The 15089-nt window shown below is 39.8% G+C and overlaps 1 protein-coding gene across 1 annotated transcript; it reads right to left on the bottom strand.

Moving 5' to 3' along the window:
* Nucleotides 1–2395: 2395 nt before the first annotated feature.
* On the bottom strand, nt 2396–14883 carry metrnla (meteorin like, glial cell differentiation regulator a). Its single transcript, XM_048182723.1, has 4 exons — nt 14461–14883; nt 9378–9766; nt 4990–5049; nt 2396–3274 (listed from the first exon to the last, which is right to left on the bottom strand). The coding sequence occupies exons 1-4, from the start codon at nt 14556–14558 to the stop codon at nt 2961–2963; spliced, it is 861 nt and encodes a 286-aa protein (XP_048038680.1). The 5' UTR covers nt 14559–14883; the 3' UTR covers nt 2396–2960.
* Nucleotides 14884–15089: the final 206 nt, after the last annotated feature.

Raw genomic sequence — 15089 nt, 5'->3', positions numbered from 1 at the left:
AAAAGTATAATTACAAATATATCTAATAAATACATGACATGCAAGTTTGTTTGTTTTTTGCAAGTGTCAATATTACATTCAAGTATTTTTAGTTGCTTAACTCCTGGTGAGTCAGATTAAGAAAATGGATGAATTTAAACTTGGTTTTGGGGAAGGTCATTCTGCAAGACACAGCAACTTTATCATGGTGACTAGGGCATAAGTCCGCTTCCCCAGTTTATATATAAGTCTACATAAGGAACTAAACATTGGCAATGTGGCCTTACATCAAGGTCAGTGTCTCGTTCCAGTGGGAATATCTTATCCAAAAACTCCAAACATACTTCACAATGTGGTCGGGATGCCCTTCGACAGGACGTCGCCAGTGAGACACTCAAAGTGCCTGTGCAAATGGACAACCACACTTCTTTCTCTTTCTTTTCTCTTTCACCTCATAGGAGCTTGGAGCGAGGGTTTGCTGCGCCGCACCGTCGTCATGGGAACACTGTTTGCATTTCCCAGTGAGCGATTCCAGAGCTGCTGCCGTTGGACTGGAATTCAGATTCTCCATTGAGCGCAGAACAGCCTGCAAAAGCAATTGTCTATTTGTGGCCACTCACTGAGAGACATTATGGGTGTGTTTCTGTCAAAGTAAAACAGAATGAGATGGAGAAAAACAAATCTCTACGAGTACCAAAAGACTCTGCAACAACTTTGAAACCACATACTCTTATTCTGTGTGATACAGTATGTTGAAAAAGACGCTCTGAAAATAAGCCACGAGCATCAGGAATGGTCAGGTTCATAGTCCACATGGCCCGTTCCTCCATTTTGTGTGGCATCACAGGGCTCTATTGAAGCCGTCTCGCTCTCTCAGACCGGACCAGCTCACACAAAGAACCCTTTCAGTCTGACCTTGACTGAGCGCCTCCCTGGGCACCACAGCAACCCGTGGAGAGGAATCCGCTCCAGTCTGCTTCCAGTGAATGATAACTCTCCTGTATGGCTCGAAAACCAGAAGTAATGCATTTCATATGGAGCTGGACCAATAGACCAACCACCAACACCAGCGTGAAAGCCCGATATTTCTCAGAGGGAGTCCAGACGGAAGTGAATCCGCACACAATGCTCAACGGATAAAGCTTGTTATGCATCATGTTCTTGATTTAATAATAATGGGAGAATGGGAGGTTGGTTAGTTAATCACAAACATGAGGCCGGTGAATAATGACAGAGGCATTTTGTCAGAGAAGGAACTATTTATGAAATGTTTGAGGTCATATGCTCACATACATCTTGTGGAATGTACATTTCAATGTTTGTTTTTTATTTAGTATTTACAGAGCCCCTAAAGGAACATGGTGATGGAGAAAAAAAAGAAAAAAGAAAAAAAAAATATATATATATGGCATGGGAGGAAAAAATGATATGTCAATGCTTTTGTGTTCTCTCACAAAATGTTTGCGTTCCACCGAGAAACTTTTGAGCTCTTTGCGTGCAGTTTCTCAGGGGAACGCAAAAGTTTTTAAAAAATATATATATATCTCTTTACAGGCTCTGTAAGTACTAGTCTTAAGCTGGATGATTGGGGAGCCGGAGAACTAAATATGTATAAAATATCTTTAAACAAAGTAAGCACAATTTACCGAACACAAAAGTTTGAAGCAATTATTATGATGCCTCTTATTTTATTAATTATTTACATTTTGCAGATTATGCAAGGTGAATGTAAACTTATGACCTCAAATGTGCTTAGTTGTGAAAGTAATACCTCATAACAGCAGTGCATCACTATTGCTTTTGCTCAATTTCCTGTTTTTGATCAGAATCTGTATGACTTTCTTTTTCTGTGAAAAAGGGAAGATCTTTTGAAAAGGGTCTTTTTTTTGGTCCAGAATATGTTGTTTGGACCCCACTGACTTTCAAAATATGTTCTGTTATGTTCCACAAATGAAAGAAACTCATACAGGTTTGAAACGACATGAGGGTCAGTAAATGATGACAATTTACATTGTGTGTGTGTACTATCCCTTGAAGCATGTAACTCCTATTCAGCACTGTTTGTGCTACAAACATGAATGGTATCCAAATTGTGTGCTTTTTTTAAGAAGAGAGATGTGATATTACTTTTCTATGCAATCTGATGTAAAAGTTTCCCCTGGTGGTTGATAAAATTAGTCTGAAAAACATCTCAGTTTTGCAGAAATGATTCAAGCCATATATAGAAACTAGTATATTCAGAATTCAGATTTGGGATTAGCTCTCCGTTAAAATCCTAGTAAGCAACCACCTAAGAACTATAGAAGTGTAAATGAAGAATCATTTTTGGACAGTTTTCATAGATTAGGTAGAAAACTGCACAGTGACCATGCAAAACTTTTTGTTTTTTTTGCAAAACAACAAAACAGACACATGATTTGATTCCAAAGAGAAAAAAAAAAAAGATCTTTAATCCTTGGAAAGACACATTTGCAATTGAACAGCCTGAAGACAAAACACAGGCAGGAATTGCACTTCAAATTTTCTTAAAATAAAAATTAAAAAGCAGGCTTTTCTTCAATATATTTCTGTCATAGAAACAACTGCAAAACTGTACAACAAGCTTTTTACAAAGCATTTGGGACTTTCATTTTAGAATGTTCTTTTCACATTTTTACACATTCAACAGCCAGGTCTGCTACATTTTGACCGCAAGAAAGTAAAAAAAAATCTAAAAATATCAGTCTTAAGACATGTCAGGAGAAATCGGCATTGGCTTAGTAAATACAAGTCCAACTTTAGCTGTCTTTGCAGGATGTTTTAAGAGCACAAGTCGTGTCTTAGGAAATGCAGGGACAGCAGGCGAGAGGTTTCTGCATCGATATTGCAGTCTATACGGACCTAAACCGCTCCTGTCTGCAGACACAAACAGAGACAGACAGCTGCTCGCAGGGTCACAGTTCCTCATGACGGGGCGGACCGTGTGGTTTCCTGGAAAGAATTCAGTCTGTGTCCAAATGACATGGGTTGGTCCCTTGCTGCTGTGCGTCCTGATACACCCTAAGGAAGTCCTTGTACCGTGGAGCACAGCTGAGCCAGGCCTCTCCGAACCGCACAGTCCCGGTGAAGAGGAACTCGCCCTCCCCTGGTTTAACCCCGCACTGGCTGGGCATCTTCACAAAGCCCGTCCAGCGCTTGGCCCGGCCTCCCCCTGACACAAACACTTGTGTCTTCTGTCTGTAAAGGCGACTCAGGGACACGGTAACAGAGGTCTGATCGTCCTCCTCTGCCACACCAAGAATATTTCCCCGTGCCACTGTAGAGGAGAGAAATAAAACAAACATAGTTGTCATAATTGGTGGGTTTTTTTCCATTTTGACAGAGGATTGTTTGACCACGCACATCCCATAATGCAAATAATGTGTATGGGATTCCCATTTGAACTGAAACCGACCCTAAAGACCCCTAATACCTCGGGTCTTTAGTGACCCGGGACATCATTCACTACCCTCCTCCTCGTTCATTTTTTAAAGTTAGACGTCAACCTTCTTGGTATTCCTCAATCAATTCATTATAAAGAATATAACAAGAAAAAAAGAATGCCTATTTTTGTATTCATTTTTTGTAAAAAAATTGTATAGGGTCACTAACGACCCGAGGTGTGTATCAGTGTACCTGTATTTTTTCTTCACAACAATAATTGAATCTTAGATGACGGAATAAGTGCAATTCATCTTTATTCCACAAGGTGGCAATGTCTGATACACAATGCTGAAGTGACGACTCAGACAAAAAACGAAATAAGAAAAACATGAAATGGCTCAGCGGTTTACTGCAGAGCAAGTACTGAACGCAATCAAATATGACTGTAACTGTTACTGGATTGATTTGGTGAAGCTGTTAGTGATTGAAATATTGATTTTGAAGATGTTGAAAATCATATAGTTTTGAGAATACATTTGAGATCGCGAATGGGCTCATATTCGCGACCTCAAACATAAAACCAGCCCATTATTTGCTTAATTTACTGGGAAATGAGCTCTGACGAGGACAGTGATGATGGCATAAAACATCTGCTCAAACCGAGCCCTTCCAAGCTCCAAAAGGTAACAAAATATGATTTATTTTATTCTTCTGTAATTGTTACTCTAATATCAGAAGAGTTTTATATTATCGCGACAGGTAGAGATCCTTCCGTGTTAGATATTGATCTGGGTCGATAAAGACCCGAATATGTAAGAATGATTGGCGAAACAGTCATGCATTTAAGGGTTAATGTAATTTCTTATTATGAAACATTTATTATTCCAACATAAAGCAGGTATTTTAAAATCATGTCCATTATGATACTAACAGCATAAGACACCTCTTTTTTTTTTAGGATTTTAAGTAGCATTTGTCCAAAGCAATGCAAGTTTCAATAAACATGACATAATGAGGGCTGGTGTGATTCAGAGATATACATAATTAATTTTATTAAAGTAACAAGATGAGTAAAGTTTGTAAACAAACTTTGATGTTGGCTTGAAAGAGACAGACAGATAGATAAAATGACAGACAGACACATATATAGACAGAGACAAACAGACAGACATGTCTTGTGTGTTTTGCTGTTTTAAAAATGTGGCACTCAACTTAAAAGTAGATTTAAATAGCAGATCACCAGTATTATTTCTCAAGCCAACATTATAATGTGAGAAGAGATGAAATGAATGTTCTTACGGTCAGCTCCATGCTTGAACTGTAAGTGAAGTATGAAGCTGACTTAAGGGCTAAATATTGGCCTATTCACCAACCAGGGCTTCATTTCTCAAAGTTGATCATAGAGATGATTCACTTGGACCTTGATACTTTACAGTATCCATTTACAGTATTCCTGTAGCTTTAAATAGTGCCAGGTGGGAATGATGCTTTAGGATTGTTTCCAAATTATATTTGAAATTTAATTATGAAACATGTTCGCATTTATTTAGATTAACTAATGTTTATTAAAAACATTCAACATTTCCCTAAAGATGTGGCTTGTCTTACCAAAGTCACTGGTGCAAACGGCCAGCAGTACCTCGGCATCTGTACAGGGTTGGCAGGGTGCTGCGGAGAGACACAGAATAACAAAATCAGACCAAATACAGCCAATGCTTAATGAAATAACTATCACATGTGCAGAATGAAGCATTTTATTTTTAGAAATCTTTCTAACAAACCAGAACGCTGATCTACATCTACACCCGCCACGTGCTCCCAATACACATTGGACCTTCAAAAGGCATAATTAATTTCTGCTGCAGATTTATTGAGCGTGCAGAAGCCGACTTTATCGTCACGGCTAGTCGGCTTCCAAGCAAACAGAGATGTGGGGCAGCCTGCAAGAAAAGGCTCCTCATTAAAAATAAACATCTGTAGTTAACCAAAAGGACGTTGTGTTGGTGGAGAGGAGGGAAACATCTCGACCCTTCCCCCTCTAGAAAAACACTGACAAACACACGCAGTGTCCTCACACCCCAACGCTAATGAGATCCAGCTGAGAAGAACTCAAACTTGGAGCAGCGACTGCAAGAACTAGAAGCTTTGGATAAAAAAAAAAAAAAGAAAAAAAGAAAAGAAACACATCCAGAGGAGCCAACATTGCACAGCACTTCCACCTGTGCCAACAACCTAGAGTGAGTCGAACACTTTGTACTATTTTACAACCCATAGCGACACATGACAAGAGACAAACACTCCCCTCACTTTCAGGTCGCTGCAGATTCTTGTGATTGCAACAAGGCAATCAGCATAACCTAAACACTGGCAGCACCATGTCGGCTTTGATCAGCACGTTTTCTCTCTCCAAATAAATCAGGCTCCGTGGTCATTACGGCCCCCACGCGCAGATATAATCCAGCGCGTTTGTCTGGAGGGTCTCAAAACCCACAGGCTCGCAGCAGAGTGAGGGGCTGAGCGAGCGACTGGTTGATTCAGGTGGCTGGGTGAAGGGTTTATGGGTGGTTTTATCAGTTTATGGGTTGCGGTCTGTTGGGCAGGGCAGGTGTGTCTGTGGACATTATCCACAGCTACCAGCCAAAAGTTTAGTTGTCTATTAGTGCAGGTGGATTGAGGGGCTTCAAAAAGATTTCCAAAATCATAATAACTACATTGTTATCCTCAATTAAAGGATTAGTTCACCCAAAAATGAAAATTATGTCATTATTTACTCACCCTTGTCTCGTTCCACACCTGTAAGACTTTCGTTCATCTTTGGAACACAAATTAAGATATTTTTAATGAAATCCGAGAGGTTTCTGTCCATCCATAGGGATCCAACGCAACTACCACTTTCAAGGTCCAGAAAGGTAGTAAAGACATCATTAAAGTACTCCATGTGACTCTAGTGGTTTAACCGCAATTTTATGAAGCGACGTGAGAGCTTTCTCTGCACAGAAAACATAATTTACCTCTTTATTTATAAAATAATATTATCCAAAGCGTTTACGCAACAACGTCAGCTCTCGTGTGAACACAAAACTCATGTCTCGTGGTGCTCTCATGAACACTAGTGCATGTGCGTTGTGTTGACGTGCGAATCTTAACGCGCATTGCAGATCAACATTTTCGTAAATGATGTGGTACATTTTGTTTTGTTTTTTGCCGCAAACAAAGCACTTAAACTACTGGAGTCACTTTGATGACGTCTTTCCCTACCTTTCTGGACCTTGAAAGTGGTAGTTGTGTTGGATCTCTATGGAGGGACAGAAAGCTCTCAGATTTCATTAAAAATATCTTCATTTGTGCTCCAAAGATGAAGGAAGGTCGTACGGATGTGGAACGACACAGAATTTTTATTTTTGGGTGAACTAACCCTTTAAAACCGAGTGGTGGTTGGCCAAAACTCACCGCCACAATGCTAGGGTCTTAAGGGTGGCTCAAAAAACATTGCTATTTGGTTGCCAAGGTGTTCTGGCTTTTAGTGAATCGGGATGCAAGGACATTTTGGTCCCTAGCTCTAAAGTACAACACAATTATTACAAACTGTTATATATATATAATATTATAAAGTGTTGTATAAAGTATATGTGACCCATGCTTGGAATGCGCACGGGTTAAGTTCGAGCTACAGGCAAAACAATTGAAAATTTGGTCAAAATTGAGGTTTTTACAAAAATTAGCTCATTAAGCCCTCGTCTAGCGATCCCAATGCTCCAAATAGCAATTAAACATCTAAAAGTTTTAACGATTACTCATCTTTTGAAAATTTGCGCATTGCGAATCATTTTGCCAACAAGGGTCACATATAGTGTCTGACAGCCAATCTACTCTGGAAGCAAGTGGAAAATAGGAGTGACAAATAAGCCCCCCAAAAAAGTCACTGTCCCTCATAACGAAACTAAATTGCTCCCATTAAAAATCACTGAAGGATCAACAACGGCCATTTACAATGTAGGCCAAATCATTGTTTAAATCTTGTTTCGATGCTTAGCAAGCTTGCAGTGTAGATTGGGCATTAGCATGGAAAGTGGGTGAAATAACTGATCTGTTGAACCTGGCCCTTCACATATGAACAGAGCTGGTCCGGTCATGTCTGTTGAGGAGCTGTGGGTGAGGAGAGCGGACCAGAGGTCGACCGTTGTTGCAACACAAGGAGCGTCGCATCACCAACATGGCCAGAGGTCGTCCAGGAATCTGCTTCGCAACAGCTGGCAAATGCCAAAGCTTCAAAGAGGATGACCTTTCAGAATGCTAGGCCTTGCAGAGTTTTGATGTGAAGCACACGACTGCTGCCAGCACTTGCGTCTTGAACGCTAAAGTTGGGCTTTTTCAAAAGCTTTGCGGTGGCTCACATGCAAAAGTTGAAACGGAACCGCAGGAATGGGCTGGCATCTGAGTCAGCAGCCCTCGCTGCCCCAAATTAATGCAACGCTGCTGGAATCACAACCACTTCACACGCTGGCAGGGTGAAAGGGGGAAGATAGTGTCCCTGGCTACATCTGGTCCCTCTGCATTCCATGCTAATGCAGAGAAGATTCATATGCCACTCAGCCTGGATCCCAACCACTTCAGAGAGGCGGAACGAAAAGTAATGAAGGAAAAAGTGAGGGAGGGGAAGCCAGAGAGACAGGGGAAAAGAGGAAGAGGAAGGGAGTAGGGAAAAAAGATGGAGATAATATGTCCTCCCAACAGCTGGTCCAAGACACATTCCACAGTGATGGAAAGCAACTCAATTCCAGCACAGCAGGTCAGCATTCAGAGGTGAACGCCAAAAAACCCCACAAGCTCGGAAAGAGGAAAACAGGTCACCTTACAGATCTACCCGCTCAGATCGCTGAAATCACAAGCAGGCGAACGCAGACAATAAAGGACACATCAAACCATGTTTGTAGAAAAATTTGACAGCCCATTTTCTGGATGTAAACTGTCCAAGATGTTACACTACAATGGTGCAATGGTGATATTTATTGATGGTGACAAACAAGTATTTTCACTTTGAGGACATTTTTAATGCTTCCTAGTATATACATATAAAAACAAACCACCAACACAAAAGAAAACTAATTTAATTATTCATGTATCCGCAATATACTTTAAAAAGGAAAAGGGTTTGACCTAAACATATACTACAAGTATATTAGCTTGCATTAATGCCACACAGTCCCAGAATACAGAAACCATTTTTAGTTACTCTAATATTTACTGTATCCATGTCTGCAGAAATCTGACTAAACTCAGCCAGATTTACAAGACCGCATTTACCCTTGAGGGGGGAAACAAACTCTAACAATATTTTTGCTTTGTGTGGGAGAGGAAAAACAGACCTGTTTTATGATGTATCTACATTGCTTTAGGCCATTCAGTTGTTTGGTTTTAGCAGGTGCACTGCTTGAAATTTAATTTCTGAAATGAGGCTGAATGTTTAACATGCTTTTGTGGAGTAAATCACTGATAGAAGCAACGGGGCGCTCGTGACGTCTCAGCGTGAGACTTGCGCCACACGTCCTGAAAAACACAGTCGGTATTTATCACACCGCAAACAAGGTTCAAATCAGTATCACTTTCCAGTATAAATATGAGCACAGATCTCAGCATCACAGAGGGGTGGATGTTTCCTGAGGTAAAGATATCATCTGTTGCTGGGCATGAAAACGGATCGCATACTTTTTAAAATAAACAAACCCTTGGTATTGCGTGATTTAATAAATGTGTACCCGAAAAACCATGGAGTCACGGGAACTTACTAATGCTTTTTGCTGAAAGCAGCAGATAGTATTTCAATTGAAACTCTTTCAAATTCCAAATTCATTAAAGAATACAGAAAAATATGGATCGATGTTTCCACAAAAACATTCAGCAGATCAACTGTTTGATGTCTGTTAGATGTCTGTTTCAGAAAATACTTCACATGAAAGAAATCAAGCACGTCTTTAAAGATCAAGAGAACATCATACCAGATAATGACTGTGGATCTGCTCCTGGTCTGTGGTTGACCAGCTCATACTGGAAGGCTGTGATTTTTCGGCTGATGTCCCTTTGAGGCACTGCCTCGATGAAGAGCGCCCCGTCCTCGATGCTGAAACAGTGCACTTTTCCCTCAGCCTGATCTTCCTCGCGGAGGAGCAATCGTAGTTTGCCCAGCCTGTCCAGGTAGATGTGGGTGCCGCTGGACTCCTTAGAGGGTTTGATGCAGACGGAGAGAAGAGACGCCGCTGGGGATAACGTGTTTGGCCGCAGGTTGACGATGATGGCCCCTGTGGGGTACAGCCACTCCAGGAAGCCCTGGGCGCAGCGGAGATACACCTGTTCCACATCCCGCGTGTGTCCCTCATGGGTCAGACCACTACAAGAACGGAGAGAAGGAGATATAAGCTGGATCCAGGATCTACCCTACTTTATATGGCAGAATCCTAAGTGAAACTCAAACCCAAAAGCAACATAGGCAGCGACCCACAAATAACAAACATCAAATGAAACACATAATGAGAACCTCACAACTGATTCCAATAGATTGAGATAGATTTAACATTAAGCTAGCAATGTAATATTCTAATAAGCAGTGGATCCTTTTTTTTTTTTTTTTGTCAAATGATGGGCAATATAACACCAATATACATGATAAAATAAAATGTAACAATTGCAAATGCATAAACTTGCATTAAAGGATTAGTTCATTTTCAAATGAAATGTTCCTGATAATTCACTCACCCTCATGTCATCCAAGATGTTCATGTCCTTCTTTCTTCAGTGGAAAAGAAATTAAGGTTTTTGAGGAAAACATTCCAGGATTATTCTCCTTATAGTGGACTTCAATGGGCACCAAACAGTTGAAGGTCAAAATTACAGTTTCACTGCAGCTTCAAAGGGCTTTAAACGATACCAGACGAGGAATAAGGGTCTTATCTAGCGAAAAAAAAAAAAGGAATGTATTTGCTTTATATAAACAAATGATCGCCTTCCAAGTGCTTCTGCCAAAACCGCACTTTCGTATTCTTCATAAAACTTACGCTGTACTTTCTACGCCTTCCCTGTTCTACTTACAGAACGAACAGCGCCAGTTACATTTTTAACGTAAGTAGAATAGGGAAGGTGTAGGACATCGTAAGCTTTTTGAAGAATACGAAAGTGTGGTTTTGGTGGAAGCACTTGGAAGGCGATCATTTGTGTTTATAAAGCATATACATTTACATTTTTTTCGAAAATGACACATCGTTTCTCTAGATAAGACCCTTATTCCTCGTCTGGTATCGTTTAAATTCCTTTGAAGCTGCACAGAAACTGTAATTTTGACCTTCAACCGTTTGGAGGCCATTGAAGTCCACTATAAGGAGAATAATCCTAAATGTTTTCATCAAAAACCTTCATTTCTTTTCAACATGAACATCTTGGATGACATGGGGGTGAGTAAATTATCAGGAACATTTTATTTGAAAGTAAACTAATCCTTTAACACCTGCTGATGTAAGCACTTATTTTAAACAACATTCACACAAAAGCATATTAGATTAACAGATTAAAAACAGAATATTGCAGATTAATGGTTGACAGATTTGGTTAACCATTGGCCGACTTTTGTGGGCGATGGCCAATAAAAAGCCAATAAATAAGATATCACACCATTTAATATAAAGATAATAAGCATAAACATTGCTTGTAAAACTTGTAAAACTTGTAAAAGTCTGTAAAATAATCTGATTTATTACTTAAGATAGCAACTTCTTGATTCCGTTTTTAAAAATAAAGTTTTTAATCTATTTTTTATCCATCTATTTTCTAAACACATATTATATATCTTATTGCCGACAATTCATTCAGGAATGCGATTAAGAAAAAAATTTTCCTAGTAATGCTTAATCAATATGACATAACTGAACCTTCCAGTAAATGCAGGACTTCTCCAATCATTGAAACAACCACATCTCAAAATCCAATCAACAACCAATGAACAGAAAGAAGTTCCCGCCTTATATTTTTTTAATCTGTTATACTGACATATATGCCACAATACGCAAGAAAATACTGTTCTTCTGTTTCATTGCGAGTTTAAAGGGTTAGTTCACCCAAAAATTAGATTTCTGTCATTAAATACTCACCCTCATGTCATTCCACACCCGTAAGACCTTTGTTCATCTTCAAAACACCAATTAAGATATTTTTGATCAAATCTGAGTTTTTTTTTTTTTTATCTTGCTGATCATAACATTAAGGTTAAACCACTGTAGTCAAGTTGACTATTTTAAGAAATAATTAGGTTTTAGTACTTTTCTGGACCTTGAATGCTGGTAATTAAGTTGCTTTCTATTGGAGATAAAAAAAATAAAAAACACTTGGATTTCATCAAAAATATCTTAATTTGTGTTCTGAAGATGAACGAAGGTCTTATAGGTGTGGAACGACATGAGGGTGAGTAATTAATGACAGAAATTTCATTTTTGGGTGAATTAACCCTTTAAAATCAAGAATAAAAAAGTAGTAAACACTGAAACCAGTGCACTTAAATATCTGATAAATCAAAAATAAAAGTCCCACTTATAACACTTAGTGGCCAAACAGAAAAAAGACAAATATTAGCCAATATAATGCATCAGCCAAGGCAATATATCAGTTAACCACTAGAGCAGGTAAGCTCAAAAAGATTGAAAGAAATGGGCCAACATTGGTGTATCACTGGGGATTTTTTTTTTTAAATCAAATTACTCCTCTTTTTAATCAATACACTTCAGTACTGGATGAAATATAGTTAAAAACAAATTAAATGCAATAATGAAATACAATCAATGAAGAAATTTTCCTCACTAAGCGCAATCATTCTAGGATTGGCTTATTATCCATGAATTCTGCCAAAACAAATGATTTCAGAAGGCAGCATAATTTTGCCGGCTACTGTCTGGAAACGATCATACGTTGCCTTAAAATACTGGAAGGGAAACGGTAGGCAGTAGACTAGGTTTTGGAACAGCCATCAAACCTCAAACACTGTGATGTATCTCTCACCTAATTCTGACATTGGAGTTATAGCTGGTAAATGTCGGCAAATAACTACTTAGATTAAACAAAAGCAAACCAGACTGGTCTGAAGCAAATGGCGGCATCTCACACTAGGGTAATCCCCTAAATGAGGATGGTTGGATCTTCTGTCAGCTTTACTTTAGTGGCCTTTAACGTGAAACACAGCAAGGGAAACTTCAAACATTAGGGCGATTGTTCTGAACAGTCTGCGCCAGAGTCGAGTCCAAAGCTGAAGCTCATATGAAAGAAAAGCTTTTCTCAGAGCAGGAAGAATGAAGTTAATGTCTTTTCACACAAGGTGTTAAGACCCACGCGCGAGGCTTGCTGCATGACCCGTCACGTGCAGGCATGCGCACACACATACGCATTAACCGTCTCTCATTTTTCTTCTCTCTTTTCCAACGTTTTGGCAAGATCCGACACTGGCATACTGCCGTGGGCAGGATTTTTGAAACTTAAGTCAATGGCTCCTAGGACACACAGGCCGCTCTGCAGACAAGTGCGGAGACAGTAGCCGAACCCGGAGCATGCAAGTGCAAATGCAGGTCACGCAGCGAACCTCCCCTCGCTTTCAACTCCTCAGAAAGACGAGGAGCTGCACGTCCGGGCAGCGGTCCTGCCGCTGTCCACCGGCCACACAAAAGACTCTCTCCTCTACTTTTAGACATCATCTGCGGTTCTGAGCCTTGAGTCTGCGGCCTGATGTCAGTTAGGCAGAAAATGAGCCATCTGCTTCTGAACCCTCCAGCGGTTCTTCAGACAGAGATGAATTTAGGAACTCTCACCAAAATGAGAGGTGAGGACCAAAACTCATGTGGAGCCTGGGGTGACACATGTGTGGAGCAGACTCACAAGCTGCCGTGTCCTCATTTATAACGGCTCCTCTTTAATTAAGAGCATTTGAAATTCAGCTCTGCCGTAATGAGAGGCTGAACTAAGACCTGGCAAATCAACAGCAGATTATGGCTGCACGGCTCACTCAGCCTTTTTATTGTAAAAAGACTTCACAGAGACCCAAAATATGTAATGTTTAAGGAATTTTTTTTTTTTTTTGAAGGAAGAGAGCTATTGTTGAGGAATAATAACAAGCGTCGTTATGAGATGAAGGAAATCTGTAGCATGAACTAAACTCCTCATTAGCTAAAGATTTATCACCGACCCAGGCGATCTTTCACATTTAATTGCACTTTAGGCTTGAGGGGTTTAAAACCCAAGATGACTCAATAAGATTATATTCAACTCAAAGCTTCTCGTTTTTCTAGAAAATGTTTTATTTTTGTCAGCATCAGTATTGATGGCAATGATTTATTAGCTTAGGTAATGTTAAACTGTCTAAACAAACAAAGGACACGGTGATTTGCATATTATTCATGAGGGATTAACTTGGGTTAGGTCAAACCGGTGAGCAGAAATGAAATCACTGCTCAGAGAGTTTCTGCTTTCAGGTTATCCCAGTGAGTAATCACAAAACTGTAAAATCTGAGAAAGGAAATCTAAACTTATCCAGACCAGTTGAAGACTTCAGATGCAAAAGCCTCTAAGTGCCATCTGAAATTTTCTTCTAAAATGAGCATTTTTATCAAGCTTGTATGTTTAGGGGTCATTCTAATGGCAATTAATAGGTCCTTTTCATTGCCATTGGAGTGAAATTACTGACCCTAAACATACAAGCTTGATAAAAATTCTAATCTAGTTAAAAAATTTGAATATGATGATAAAATGTTACAACTCTTAACAGGCCACCATAAAATAATGGGCCCGATATAAATAATAAATACTACAATGATTCAACACAACTTATGAACATAAATACTATACTACTAAGTCTATGCATACTGTAATAATATTAATTGATGATTTAGACCGTGTTATTATTCTACATGTTTAACGTTTAGCTCAACAACATTCATTGATATCTACAAATTTAAATAGTTAAATCTCTAACTGCAGTTGAAATGTATTTTACAATAACAAACTAGCAATAAGGAAGCACTTGAATAACAAGTAAATGTTTGAAGCGTGTCTCACCTGCCCCTCCAGCTGCACTGGTCGCTTGAGTACTGTGAGCGCGCAATCCTACACAGAACCACAACCGACAGCAAATACGCCAAGAACGGCGAGAGCATGTTTGTCCCAGCGCTATTTCTCCTCCAGCGCGATACTATTGAGCTCTGCTTGGCAGGTATGAAATTTAACAGTCCAGAATTGGTATTTGCACTACATCGTGTTTTTCTTCAGTATCGTTTCACTGTCTCTAACCCGTGGTTTACTCAAGAAACGCAACTAAAGCCGAAGGTCCGAGAAGCGCGCTCACTCCATGTCGCGCGCAGTGAGCACTGGGCAGCAGCGCTCTACTCGAGTGAGGACGGCGTTGACGAGCTGAGGAATCCGAGCAGAGCCGCTCGCTGAACTTTGAAGAACGCGCATGCGCAGTCATCAACTGCGCTCTACTCCAGTGGAGGCGCGTTCCTCAAGAGTTCAATGAGCGGCTCTGCTCGGATTCCTCTGCGCGTCACCGCCAGCTGACTGACACAGGACGCATGTGCAGAAGTATTCAAGATGCTTCATTTTTTTTTTTCTGAATAAAGTGGCTAATTTGTTCAATGAGATGATGTTTAACGTCATGACATGCTCACAATAACTAAAATAAGTACTAG

This window comes from Megalobrama amblycephala, linkage group LG1, assembly GCF_018812025.1.
Source record: "Megalobrama amblycephala isolate DHTTF-2021 linkage group LG1, ASM1881202v1, whole genome shotgun sequence".
In the NCBI taxonomy this organism is placed as follows: Eukaryota; Metazoa; Chordata; class Actinopteri; order Cypriniformes; family Xenocyprididae; genus Megalobrama; species Megalobrama amblycephala.
The sequence above is the reverse complement of the archived record's forward strand: the minus strand, read 5'-3'. Positions and strand labels throughout refer to the sequence as shown.

Bases quoted from the DNA above. Each gene is read 5' to 3' on its own strand.
- metrnla (XM_048182723.1), bottom strand. From the start codon at position 14,558: ATGCTCTCGCCGTTCTTGGCGTATTTGCTGTCGGTTGTGGTTCTGTGT. The intron at 9,767-14,460 runs GTGAGACACGCT...CCGTTCTTGTAG, and splicing joins CAGTGCAGCTGGAGGGGCAG to TGGTCTGACCCATGAGGGAC. The intron at 3,275-4,989 runs GTAAGACAAGCC...TCTCCTCTACAG, and splicing joins CGTTTGCACCAGTGACTTTG to TGGCACGGGGAAATATTCTT.